At 34.9% G+C, this 13,309-nt stretch overlaps 1 protein-coding gene across 1 annotated transcript; it reads left to right on the forward strand.

Annotated features, from left to right (window-relative positions):
• The first annotated feature begins 3,312 nt into the window (after window positions 1–3,312).
• On the forward strand, window positions 3,313–5,756 carry LOC139776504 (serine protease inhibitor 88Ea-like). Its single transcript, XM_071713196.1, has 4 exons — window positions 3,313–3,466; window positions 3,711–3,956; window positions 4,177–4,573; window positions 4,931–5,756. The coding sequence occupies exons 2-4, from the start codon at window positions 3,711–3,713 to the stop codon at window positions 5,482–5,484; spliced, it is 1,197 nt and encodes a 398-aa protein (XP_071569297.1). The 5' UTR covers window positions 3,313–3,466; the 3' UTR covers window positions 5,485–5,756.
• The last annotated feature ends 7,553 nt before the right edge of the window (window positions 5,757–13,309 follow it).

Genomic DNA, 13,309 nt, shown 5'->3' on the forward strand with positions numbered 1-13,309 from the left:
AAAATTAATTTTCCAATATCATGTATTTTTCGATGTTACGTATTTATTCAACGATAGCATAAGAAAGATGAATCATTTAGAAACTGTCCTGAAAAACGATAAGACTCTTTTTGGACCTTATAAAAGGGAAATCTCGAACTGCAAGTTCAGTTCACCGCAGTTCCTCGAAAGGTAAATGATCTCGTCATAGCGTCATACACTGTATTCGTTTAGCGTAGTACGTACTGTGTAAATTTAAGTATTAATGTAAAAGTTGATTAAATAAATTGTTTTTTTTATTGTAAGAAATTTCGCGACTCTTGTTTTGCCGACAGAGCCTGCCGATATAATCTGACAAACCGAGTTATCGAGAAATGATTAACCGAGTGATTAACCGAGAAATCAAAGAAACCGAGCAGAATCTGTCATTTTGTAAGCATGGAATCGTACGTCATTTAAATGCCAGATTTTGCTCAGTTTCTGCAATCAATCTGCCATTATATATTCTGTTAGCAGAATCTGCTACATTTCTGCTGGTATTCTATCGACAAAAAATTTGCGGCAGACATTTTCAAAATTTGTTCTCGACAGATTTGGCTATGTGGAGTCGTCGTCCTTTCGTAAATTGCGACGTAAGAGAGCGCTAGCGATGAAGTCTTGCATACGTACACGCTATTTACACGCATGAGTTTCTGCAGAAAGTTGTGTAGAAATAAGTGAGGTTAGGTATATGATGTCCACGTGTTGAAATGCTTGTAATATACATGCATACATATGTATATACATAAATATATTTATAAATAATATATGTGTGATGCACAAATAGTGAAGTTGTTAATACCTTGTACAAAAACGGTATTGAATCAATAATTTTGAATGAAAATCAGCGATACTTTATAATTATTTGGTAAGTTTTAGAATTTATAAAATGAATATCGATCATATTTCAATTTAAATATAATATGATATAATATTATTGTATAATATAATATAATTATAATTCTTATATTTTAACATATTTTCAATATAATGATGAGAGATGATGATAATCTTTCTTTCTTTTATTCAATTTATATCAATTAATGTAATAACTTTGTACTTTAATAAATGTTGTGCTTTTCCGTAAACAAATTGAACAAAGAAAAATAAAAGTTAGAAACTTGTTTACCATATTGCGGCTGCATATTCAAAATAATTAGACTATAAACTTATTGTAATAGAATTAAGAAATAATGATTAGAATCAATCTTCATTATTGTTAATAAATAGTGCGAAATTAATGCAGATAATATTATATAGCTTTTACAACAAAAGTCATATTATAACAATAACGTATTTAATATCCAAAAATTTTACATAATTAAAAATTATATTGACTATTACATATCATGATCGTTGGATCTTAACGTTTCTAACTAAAAATTCAACTAAAATAAATTTCTATGTACATAAGCAAAACTTTCTATGTACATTAATTAAAAAGATTTTCTTCATTTCTTTATAGTTTTCAAGAATGTAGATTGTTTTTAATTCTAAACCCAAGTTATGTAATTATAAAAGTTTAAACATAATTGTTCTTAATAATATAATTGTTCTAAAATGTTTAAATATAATTATATTACATTATTATATAATATCCAAAAAAACAGTCAATGTTAAAAAGTGAAATAGTTTATGAATATTGTTGCATTGTTTAATATAAATTAACCATCTTAAATGTATTATACACATATATATGTATATATATTTGGAGCAGCGGAGAAATTTATTTTTAGTTTCGATACAGCGGTAAAGTTTTTTCTTACTTTTTTCAAAACCTAAAGATTTGATACTTCTTTGTTGTATTTAAGGGGATCCTGGAGTGACAGAATTATCGACATTTTTCCATTTCAAGATATCTTTGAATTGACTTTGCAAAATTCTTTTACACGATTAAAGTATGCACAAAAATGAAGACAATAACGATCAAGTATATATTAAAAACGAAAAAAAATATTTAAATATCACTTTTTTGACACGTTGAGCTGTCACTTCACGATAATATTTGCTTAAAATACAAGAATTATATAATTAATACATACAAAATGAGACATTCGCGGAGAAAAGGGACAACATGCAGGAACAATATCGTGCATATTAGAACTAAGATTCAAAGTCTAGAAAAAAATACACAGATGCAATCTGAATCTTGCATGAATCTTCTTGCATGAATGGTAAGAAGAGCAAAAGTAGTAAGTGCCAGATCTTAGGAGAGATGGTGCTGCAATCATCTGTTAGACAAGAACAGATAGTTTGTATATTGTTCTCGTTTTCGTACATTTGTTTGCAACTTTGGAATTGGATGTAGCCAAAAATAGCTACAACATTGCATGTGTCAATATGCACATGTATTTCCCATCATATTTAGTCAGAATGGTAATGTAGGGAATGGAATTATAAGAATGTCGATAATTACCGACATTTTTAATTTCATTTAGAGTCTATGTGGAAGCCAAAATAATATTATAATATACTTTCCACGTTAATATTTCTTGCTTAAAATTAATTATTATATGCTTTTTAACGTATATTTAAAACAATTTTTGTGTAGAAAAAAAAACACGCTTACAAAATTATTATCTAGTTGTACTATTTCTTCAACTAATTACTACATACAAATAAAAGATTTTTATTCCAATTTTTACAAGTAAATAATAAAGATTTATTTTTATGTGATAAAGAAAATCGAAATGCAACGAAATTATGCCGATTTTAATCGCGATGTGTGTTGGAATTAAATTAAAAAATATACCAAAACGGGAGATTGACATTTTTCGAAAGTTTCTGCCGGACGTAAAACTTATTGTAATGACGATCGATTAAAATCGTTGCATGCAGAGATTTATGTAATAAGAAAAAAATTAATAAAAATACTTATATATGTATACAAATGTATATCATATAATTATATGTTTTTTAACTAATATTTCAACTACTCTAACTATGATGATGAATTCGACAGTGACAATATAGATACGATAGAGAAGATATTAGAGTGAATATAGAGATAAATTGTCAATTTGAATCATAAACTCAAAGTAGAACATAATTATTTGCAGGGAATACTACCGCCAGAGTCTATGAACAATAAACGAAACACCCGCGAAACTTCACGTTTATCCTAATCTTTAAAAGTCCTTGGTACCGGATTTGTTATCCTTTATTTCAAGTTTTCACGTGACTGCCGCATTCTCGTTAAATCGCGAGAAGTGAACATAAATAACAATACCGATTGATCTTGACTGCTCATATGTATTATTGATCTTACTGTATCCTTTACATCAGATTCGGAACACTCGCCTCGTCATTTACAGTACAAATTGAACGGATAACCATCGTTGTACTTCACTGCCAGTTCCGTCGATTTAAAGAAATTTTCTCCCTTAGTGATCGATAATTTTTATAATTTATTTGGAATTGCGTCGATAGCCAAAGGATTACTTCAAAGGTATGCTCTATTGCTATTTAATAAATTGACAATCCTAGCAATCTCAGCAAAATGCCCATTACATTATATGTACATGATATAAAACATATGTGTGTATGTGCGCACGTATGTAATATTAATTGTATAATTTAATATATTTGTGATCCTTTATTTCCTTTAATCCAACTTTTATACGATTTTCGTAATATAATTTTTTCTGGTTGTAAATTTTTGGGCAACTTCCAACATGTTTTTTTTTTTTAAGATGTTAACCGACGCGCGCTTTAAATTCGCCCTCGAAAGCCTGAGGAAGTGTATGTTGATGGAGCCGAAAAATAACATTTTCTTTAGCCCGCATCTTATATACCAGAATCTACTCGTGATGTACTTTGGGGCTAGCGACGATACCGAAAATTCTCTTAGAAAAGTCCTCTATATTCCAGATGACGTTTCTAAAACCACTGTCCAACTACGCTATTCTGAGGGGGGAGTCAATCAGTTTTGTTACATAGTGAGTAATTCTCTCCCGCATGTTTTACATCGTCATACAAAGTATTCACGAAACTGTGCGGTTTATCGCTAGCGGGTTCTTAAGATCTTGAAAAATGTAATTAACAAATAAATTCAGTGATAACTTATATAAATATAAAATGTAAGGAGCATTTATCGTCTCAGAGAGGAAGGAGAAAGAGAGAATATCATGATCTCATTTTTTACTTTTCTTGTTTTAGATAAATGGATCCGAGAATTCCTACACGTGTCGAATCTTTAGTAGGCTTTTCGTTAATGAACGCAAAATGATATACAAGGAAACAATGAATTTATTTTCATCTGGCCATCAGGTGAAGGAAATTAATTTCGACATTCGTCCCGACCATACAAGGGATTTCGTCAATAATACTGTTAAATGCCTAACGCAAAAATACATACAGGATGTACTACCACCAGATAATATCAATAGCAACACCGACGGAATCCTGCTGAACATAATCTACTGCGAGGGTCAATTAGATCCTAGTTTTGATCTTGATACCACACCTGACATTAGTGTTAGCAAGAAAACAAGACAAAAAGACAAAAAAGACAAAAAATACAAAAAAGATTCTACGAAAAAAAATTTCAATAATGGTCACTAGTCACTTCAATCTCATTTTAGTCATTTATCATTGTCTTTAATAATTTCTAAATTATATTATAAACAAAAAATTTATGTATTTTATTTTGTATTATAAAACATTTTCATATAAATGCAGGAAATGAAGCAAAAACACATTTCTAATGTCTTTTACACTTTCATACTTTCTACAATTTAATCAAAATTACAAAAATAGCTTTTTCTTTTCCGAGCAACGTAAAAAGTATTACATAAATTTTTGAAAATCTTTGATGTAAATCTGACATTTGATAAGAAACTACTTAATTTTATCATTATTTGTATATTTTAATCTTTTGCTGTCTCTAATTTTAATGTTCTTTTTTTTTCAGGTAAGTTTGAGCAGCTAGATGCATACATCATGGAGATACCTTTCAAAGAAAGAAAGATTTCAATGTTTTTCATCTTTCCATCATGCTATTCGGAACCCGTCAAAGGTAATATCTCAGAAAGAGATGCAATTATCCAACTGATAGAGCGACTGATGACCGAGGAAGGATCTCGAGAACTTCACAAACTGCTGGATGAGGGGATAGCACAACAGACAGACATGTTGTTTCCAATATTCAATATCGAGCAGGACCTGGAAATGCATCGGCTGTTGGAGATGCTGGGCATTCAGGAATTCATGCCATCCGGCACGGGCCTGCTGCACGAATTCACTTGCCACGCCATGAGGCTTGGTGATGCTGTGCACCGAATCAAAATCAAAATGTCGAAAACTCGTATCACCGCGGCCGCGACTAACGTATTCTTCACCAGCAACAATTCTTCTCAACGTGTGGAAAACCCCAATACTGTGGATATTCATTTCCCATGTGTCTGCCTGATCTATGATAGAACCCATCGCAATATCCTTTTCTGTGGCGTCTTATTGGAAAGCTAACAAAGAAAGTAAAATTGCCGATATTTTTGTACTTGTAATGTCGAAGACGAAGCTTAGTTTAGTTGACGCAGCGTTAATTTCCTTTATAGAGAAACTCTTTCCTGTCAGCAATTTAAATTCTCTAGTATAATCAAAATGATAAAATATATGTCACGAACTTGTTTGAATAATATGAATTTTGTCGATGGTGACTTTATCAACTCTGATGAAACAAATTGCATGAGTACTGCTTGAAAAAGTGTAAAATACAACTTTTAGTTTTATTTAAAAAATTATTTTTTTCCCTTTTCGTCCAATATTTAAATTAATCTAATCTACTTAATTATCGAGAGGTTGTTGGTGCATGAAAATGAACTTTGTTGCGACTGCTTGATCGACCTGAGAGATTTTTCGCGATCGGCAGCTTGCGCCTCTTCTGGTCGAATCGACAAGCTGAATTCTCGAAGCTGAAATCCATTCACCAGGGACACCAGGCTTGACGTCATTCTGGGTTCCGCTTCTGCTTGCTGTTTGTGTGCACGCGTGTACGTGCGTGTGCGTGCGTGCGTGCATGCGTGTCTGGCCTTACGTATCAGCGACCGTTAGCCGGTAGCGTCCGCGAAACACGAGCATCCCGGGATCTGCTGCAGCCGTTGGCATCCGATTGCGTCACGTGGAACGCACGCACGTACGCACGCACGTATACACATGTAAAACGCGACGCAGTACGAGATACCAGAAACACGGACGAACGCGAGTTCGTCCTGGTTCGCGCTCCCGAGTCCTTGACGTATTACGAGACAACGAGAGAGAGATGAGCGAACTCGAGATCCGTGAGAGACGCGAAGAGACTCTCGCGCTTCCTTGAAAAAACATATAATGTTTTTAAAGCCTTTCGGCTGCGGTGAATTCCGTTTGGGATCGCCAGCTTGGAAGCAGGATTTGCGGACCAAATACAAATCTTCGTTGGCATTCGTTTTCGTTTATATTTTTCAGTTTATTGCTTTCGTACATTTTTAAATTTCTTCTTTCTTGTCCCTTCGCCAGTTCCGTTTTGAGTAACATGAAAGATTACGCTTATTCTCTCGCCATGCTTCACGATCGTGGCAATATTCTAAGAATAATCGGCGATCAGAAAATCGAAAACCGGACGCGAAAATATTTCAATCTTCACGAATAAATAGTAAAGATCCTTTTCACGTGCAGACATAAACAAAATACAGCAAAATTGTACCGACTTTGATCGCGATTTCGGAATTAGATAGAAAGGTTGAGATACGGGAAGCAACAGGTTGATATCCTTTGAAAGTTTTTGTATCCAAAAGTAGAGCGCATTTTAATGACAATAGTTTATATTTGTTTGTTCGCGCCGTCGCCGTCGATGAGACTCGCGATTCTTCGCGTTGTCCCGATGAAGATGAGTGTCTTTCATCGGCTGCATAAAATCAACAATTATCAAGAGTACGCGCAGCAAGACGTAGACCGTGTATCTATAGGCGAAACAATGAGATTAGAAATTCATAAGCTATAGCACCAGACTATAATGCGCGTATTCGCAATTCGTGATTCGTATAACGTTTGTGAATAATGTGGAGGGGAAATTCGTCGATTCGCCAGTTGCATTGATTCGCTAATCTCTTCTCCTCGCTCTCCTTTCCCCCCTTTCTCAAACAAACAGAAAACTATCAAAATTTATTGAAATTATAATACGTATGAGAAATATAAATGCTATCGATTTTTCCTAATTTTGTCTCTGAAATTTTTTTACTTTTCTCTTCAACAATGTTACATAATTTTATATTCGTTTTATATGTTTCTATTATTTTTTTCTACTTCTTTTCTCTCTTTCTTCATATGTTTATTTTAATTGCTTTATAATTATCGTAATTGTAATTTTGCATCTGAGTATGAAGCAGCAATACTGACGCTTCATCGATTAAATAAAGAAAAAGTAGGAGAATTCGGGCCAAACAGCTCGATAAGAAACGCTTGAATATCATTAAGGAATATCTCTGAGTAACCCTGGTCCTGCCGGATTGTTTTTCACCGGCGAAAACTCGTCGTCGACCGCCTTCTTTTTTATCGGTCGAACGCGGGACACCGGACAGGCGCTCGTACGCGCGGTCACTTTCTTTCTTTCGACGTTGATGAGGACGGCGCCGATGCCGCCGGTGACAGCGACGGCGCGGCGGGGACAACGGCGAGTCGGTCACGCGTGCTTTTTCGCGCGACGTTCCACATCCTTTGATCGCGTCCCGTAATTATATGACTTCGCGAACGAGATCATCCGGATCGGGTCTACGCGCGGCGCAAAGTCACGCGTGTCAAATTCCGCACGGTCATCCGGCCGGCGCACGGCGGCCGCGCGTTTTTCCCAAACCGCAAATCAGTCTACGTATACAGGGCGTTTCGGAGTAACGACGCCGAAACGTCACCTCGTGGCACGCGGTGTGATCGATCTTATATCGGTTTTCAGTGTAAAGTCCGCCCTAACAAAAAATAATTCCGCAATGCCGCAGCTGTGAATCGCTTTTCAGTTACGAAAAAACATCAAACTGTTTTTAGTAGAATTAATAAAGAAAGAAAATCTAAATATTAAAACAACCACCTTTAAACGAATGGAACTTGCAGAAATAACAAACTCTTCAATTTTAGATGTTAATTAAATTGGAAAAGATATTAATATCAACTCCAACTTTACACATATGGTACGTATCAATTTAAAAAATGTGATTAGCTACTATGTTGATTACATAAGTGCTAAATGGGGATTTTGAATTTGAAGTTAGTAAAGAGACAGTTTATTTTGATTTAAGAAAATATATTAATTTAGACCCTAGTAATGTTCTTCTATTCTATTAAAAACATGAATACGCTCTCATCATTCAAGATCAATTAAATATTTTGTTCATGTACTAATAGATATAAATTCTTCTAGTCTTTCAGAACAGCTGTTATGAAGAGCTCGTTCATGTAATTGTAGAGTTGGTACTCCATGTATTAGACTGTTATTCACATATAGCAATATGGTTCTCTGATTTCTTCCTCATGCTCGATATTTGGATTCGTTACTTGTTCCTGGTGAATATTTAAATAATATATTTGTTGTCGGAGCCTTCTCAGACTCTGATGACAACGAATGAATTTACGAAACGCTGTGCAATATATAATACAAAAAGTAGTATAATAGAGCTCCAGGCAAAGGTCTACCTTAAAAAACCCAACATGCCTCTAAGTGGTGTGGAAGTCCATCATTAGCCATTTTAACATTTTTAAAACTGCACGAGGTATGCAGGTGCACAGCTTGATTTAAGATTCTATAAATAAGAAATTGGCTATCTTAATTTTTATATTATATTGATTTCGCCTATAAAACTAAACTATAATACAAGTTAAATGTTATTTAATAGTATTAAATAATTGGAACAAAATTCTCACTAACCGAATTACTATTAAAAGTGACTCATTTCGACCCCTTGATCTGACTATCAATGACGGAAATATCCGAAAAAAAAACACTAGTCAGGATTATTCATAACGGAAAAATCCGTACATTCAAGAAAAATAATTTTAACAGAACAATTAGAATATCTTTGTTTTGGGGTCGCTGAATTCAAATCTAATACGGCGGACCAAAAGTGCAAAAAATTGTTCAATTTGCATAAAAATTGATATTTAAAAGTTTTTGAAATCTTTGATTTCAAATTCAAAATAAAAATTCAAGAATTTAAAATGGCAAATTCAATATAATGAGCAAAAAATTCAAAATATGATTTAATTGCATAAAATAATTTGAAGGGTTTCTCGAGACGCTAATTCCGTTTTTAAAATTGAAATTTTTTAAATTAACGACGGATTTAACATAGCCAAAAAAATTAAAATATCTCTCGTTTTGCAGAAAAATTAATTTATAAGAACTTTTTTATAAATTTTTCCATTTTAAATTTTGAAATTTTGACCTCGCAGTTTTAGATACCTACAGCGACTCAAAAAACCCCCAAAAAACACCTTTTTTAAAATTTTATTAATTCTTTTGTCAAAAGTATTTTTGGCCTACAAGCATTTTTTTCTAATTTTTTAATTGGCCTAACAGCCAAAGGGTTAAGTCCGTGGATTTTAGATTCATGCTTTCACGGGACGGAGGTTCTAAAATCTTGCAAATCTTTTGGTCGCATCGTGCGTTCCTAGTTCGTTATAGACGATGATGAGGTCGTAAACTTCTTCTGGCATCAAATCCATAACTGAATTTCGAAATTCGTGAGGTCATGATTTCTTGCGCTCCAAACGTAATCTCGTAATCATCCGGGCAGGGATTCGTGGAAGTTATTCGAGGCGAGACAGCGGAGAGGAAATAAAAAGGAAGAAAGAAAAAGATATCCGTCGTGCGCGGTTATGACCGGTCGCAGGAATTGCGACAAAGGCGTTTTGATGCGCATGGTTGCTCTTCGGGCTCGGCTTCGTCATCTCAAAAGCACTTATCCGTACTCGCAAAACAATTTTTTGTTCAGCACCGTGCCTTTTTCAGAAAGATTAATTTGTGTTGCGTCCTGGTATATATACGCAAAAATATATTTTTCTACACTCATTTAATATCTCGCAAAATTATTTCGCTTCAAAGAGAACAATTTACGATCCCAAAGAGGTGATCCATCTACATTTCTGCAGAAATCTTTAATTGTTTGTTACCATTCTTTTGGAAAAAAATAATTCTTTCAAAATTACGAAAAATGCAGTGTGTGAAGTTGGTCTCTCTGTCACTCAGAAAAATCATCATCCGCTAAATAGACATTTATAACGTGTCTAGTTACTTATACGAGTAATTATGTTAACGCGAGATATTTTCTGCATTCCTCGCGCGAAACCGCGACGCAATCCGCAGCTTTTTATCTCAAGCCGCTTATGGAGAGATAAACGTTTCTCGAGATAATTGACGACTGAACGATCATCCGTATAGCCATGGTGACGTTGACGAGGAATGATAACGATGATATTTCGTTATACCACGTATACCTGTTTTACGTGCAGTGGATTATACTATAAATTATACATCTCGCAAAACGCTAAAACTCTTATGACGTCTACCGTACTGCCGTAATCAATTCGCAGACAAACGGAATTTTAGAATTTACAGATTTCACTTATTGTTCGCCAATTAACCGTGACAGTTAATTTAATCGAGTCGGCCCTTCTCTCTCGAATCGCGTGCCTTTCGTTTGTCCTGGTTTCGTTGCCATTTGTCGTCGACGCCATTATCGTTATTGCATTCGTAATCTACGCCGTCTCGAAGACAGAGATATCGCCATAAGGGCGGCCGCCTTTAGTAGATTCAACGTCGCCGGATAACGATCGTAATGCAAATTGCATGAATTCTACACCCGCCCTGCTCCCCGATCCCTCCTCTCCCGGTAAGGCTAACTAAGGGATCGTGCAATCGCAATCGCGTGGAAAAGAAAGAAACGCGCTCGCAATGGGGGAAAAAAGCGCGTCACGCGGCGGTCGATCTCGTATCTGTCAGTAGATAACATCGAATTCCAATGGCGGCTCACCCACTCACAATCTGGTAGGTGAGCTCCATGTCCGTGACGCGAGCGAAACGCGCCCGCGTGTTCTAAGAAGGACCTAAAAATTCGCACATATGGGCCAAACTTATTCCCTCTTTAAATTTTAGGAAAATATATATCAATTTGTAAAGTGTAAATTTATCTTTTACTATTTTGTATTTTCAGTTTTTAATATAACGTAAAATAAGTAGAAATGCGAACTTTCATAAAGATTCTAAATTAAAGAAAAATTTAAGGTAATAATAGAGCATGAATTTTTGCGATATAATATATAGTTTGCATACAAAAATTATTTAATCTCAAGAAAAGAGCATAAAATAATAAGAAAATAAAAGTTAAAACTAAAATATTATACGTACAGACAAATATCTTGAAATCGTTGGACTAAAGAGACAATTTTCATAAACTCTGATATTGTCGACTTAAATTATATCGATGCACAAGTATACTTTTAGATTCCTAGACCCTAACAGCAATAATATCCTGTATATCTATAGAATATACTAAGGATGTACTTAATATACTGAGAACATCCTTATAATATCTTATTCTCTCTGCTTTACGATAGTCTCTGCACATTCTTGGAATATACATTTTCTCGTTAATTCTTAAAATTGCGCAAAAGAGAAAGGAAGAGGAAAATACATAGATAATCATTTTTAAATCCTTTAAAGTCTATAAAAAACTTTGCAAAGCTCTATAATTGAATATTATTATACAATTATAAACAAGCATCTCTGAATTCCTGGGCCCGTAACGGGAGACGCGTTCTTCGTGCTCTGGATACAAACCTGGCGGATAAACGCCGTCGCCACTGCCTCTAACATTTGCTCATAAATCAATTTAATCGTGCGTATAGTGCGATAAGTATCGCGCCGTGATAATGTAATCGTCCCAATGCGCCTCGTCGGTCCACATCGCAGTTTCTCTGCCTCGTCGCAAAAACTTGGAGATTCAAAGCATTCCCCCTTCCTTCCCTTAATGCGAGATTTATCTTCGTTTAGCCTACGACCTGCCACGCTATATACATGCATGCGTGATTTGCATGACGTGAATTTTCACTGTTCAAAATGTGCTTTTTATTGTGTTCGCACAAAAATATTATATTAAAAAATGTCTAAAGCTGTCCGAAGGTTCCAATATTAAATTCTGAAGTCTTTAAAAGCTACAAGTAATAATGGATTTAATTATAAAATTCTTTATATTACAATTAATAGGTTAAGAGACTACCTCGCAGTTAAGAAAGTACTCAATCTCCCGTGACTATGGCTCGATTCTGCTTAAACAAAAACCGGGCAATTATGTTAAAAAAAGAGCTATGGGTTAAGGCGAGAGGCGTTTCTAGTGGCCGGCCGCGGCGTTTATTTAGTCCTGAAGATTCCGCTCCTGCGCGGATGAACGCGGGCACAGGCGGTGAGGTTTTATGCCGGCCGCGCTGATACTTTCCTGGCCGCAATTAAGAGCGCGCGCAAAATCCAAAGCGAGCGGCCAATTAGATGAAAATGGAACGCGCGCCGCCATCGACCGATTACGCACTCTCCTCGAATCTGGGGAATTCCGCGGAATTCCATAATGCACCGAATTTTCCCTGCGATCGTCGATTTAATAATAATAACAATAATATTTAATACTTAATAATTATTATTATATATAAAAAACGGCGATACAATTATATAGGGGAGACCGGGGCACCATGGAGCCACGGAGTACCATGGGTCATTGACTGTTTAGGGTAATCCAGAATGTTTAGGTTGATTCAATTAGTATCATGTGACAGTTTATTTCGTTACCCATACTTCGTATCTAGGTGGCAGTCACCAAAGTCCGTAGTCTCGAGACGCACGTGACATAAATGGTTTTCGTAATGCGTAAATATCTTTTTAATCATTTAGAAATGTTTTAATATTGTCTTTGTAATAAAATATACATGTACTAAAAATTAGGTGTAACGTTCTAGCATCTTTTGTCATTTTACTACACTACAGATAATCGTGTATCATTTACTTTTTTTATTACGTTTCGCCGTTTTCTATATTAAGTGCATTCGGGGCACCATGGGACACCCAATGCTGCGGCACCATGGGTCACACACGCCACCAAGGTTGATAATAGATAGATAGGTCGATGATAGGTTGATGATATATGTTATTTTTGATTGAAGAAAACATGTTGGAAATTAGTTTTTCTAAAAAAAAAAATGATATTTCAGTAGTGGGTTCTGATATCTTGTTTGTCCTGCCCAATCCTGAATAGTGTCATAAGAAAACGTATAAAATAAAATTTCT

Source organism: Temnothorax nylanderi, unplaced genomic scaffold (genome assembly GCF_030848795.1).
Source record: "Temnothorax nylanderi isolate EJ_2023f unplaced genomic scaffold, tnyl_v1.0 TNYL_tig0121_pilon, whole genome shotgun sequence".
In the NCBI taxonomy this organism is placed as follows: domain Eukaryota; kingdom Metazoa; phylum Arthropoda; class Insecta; order Hymenoptera; family Formicidae; genus Temnothorax; species Temnothorax nylanderi.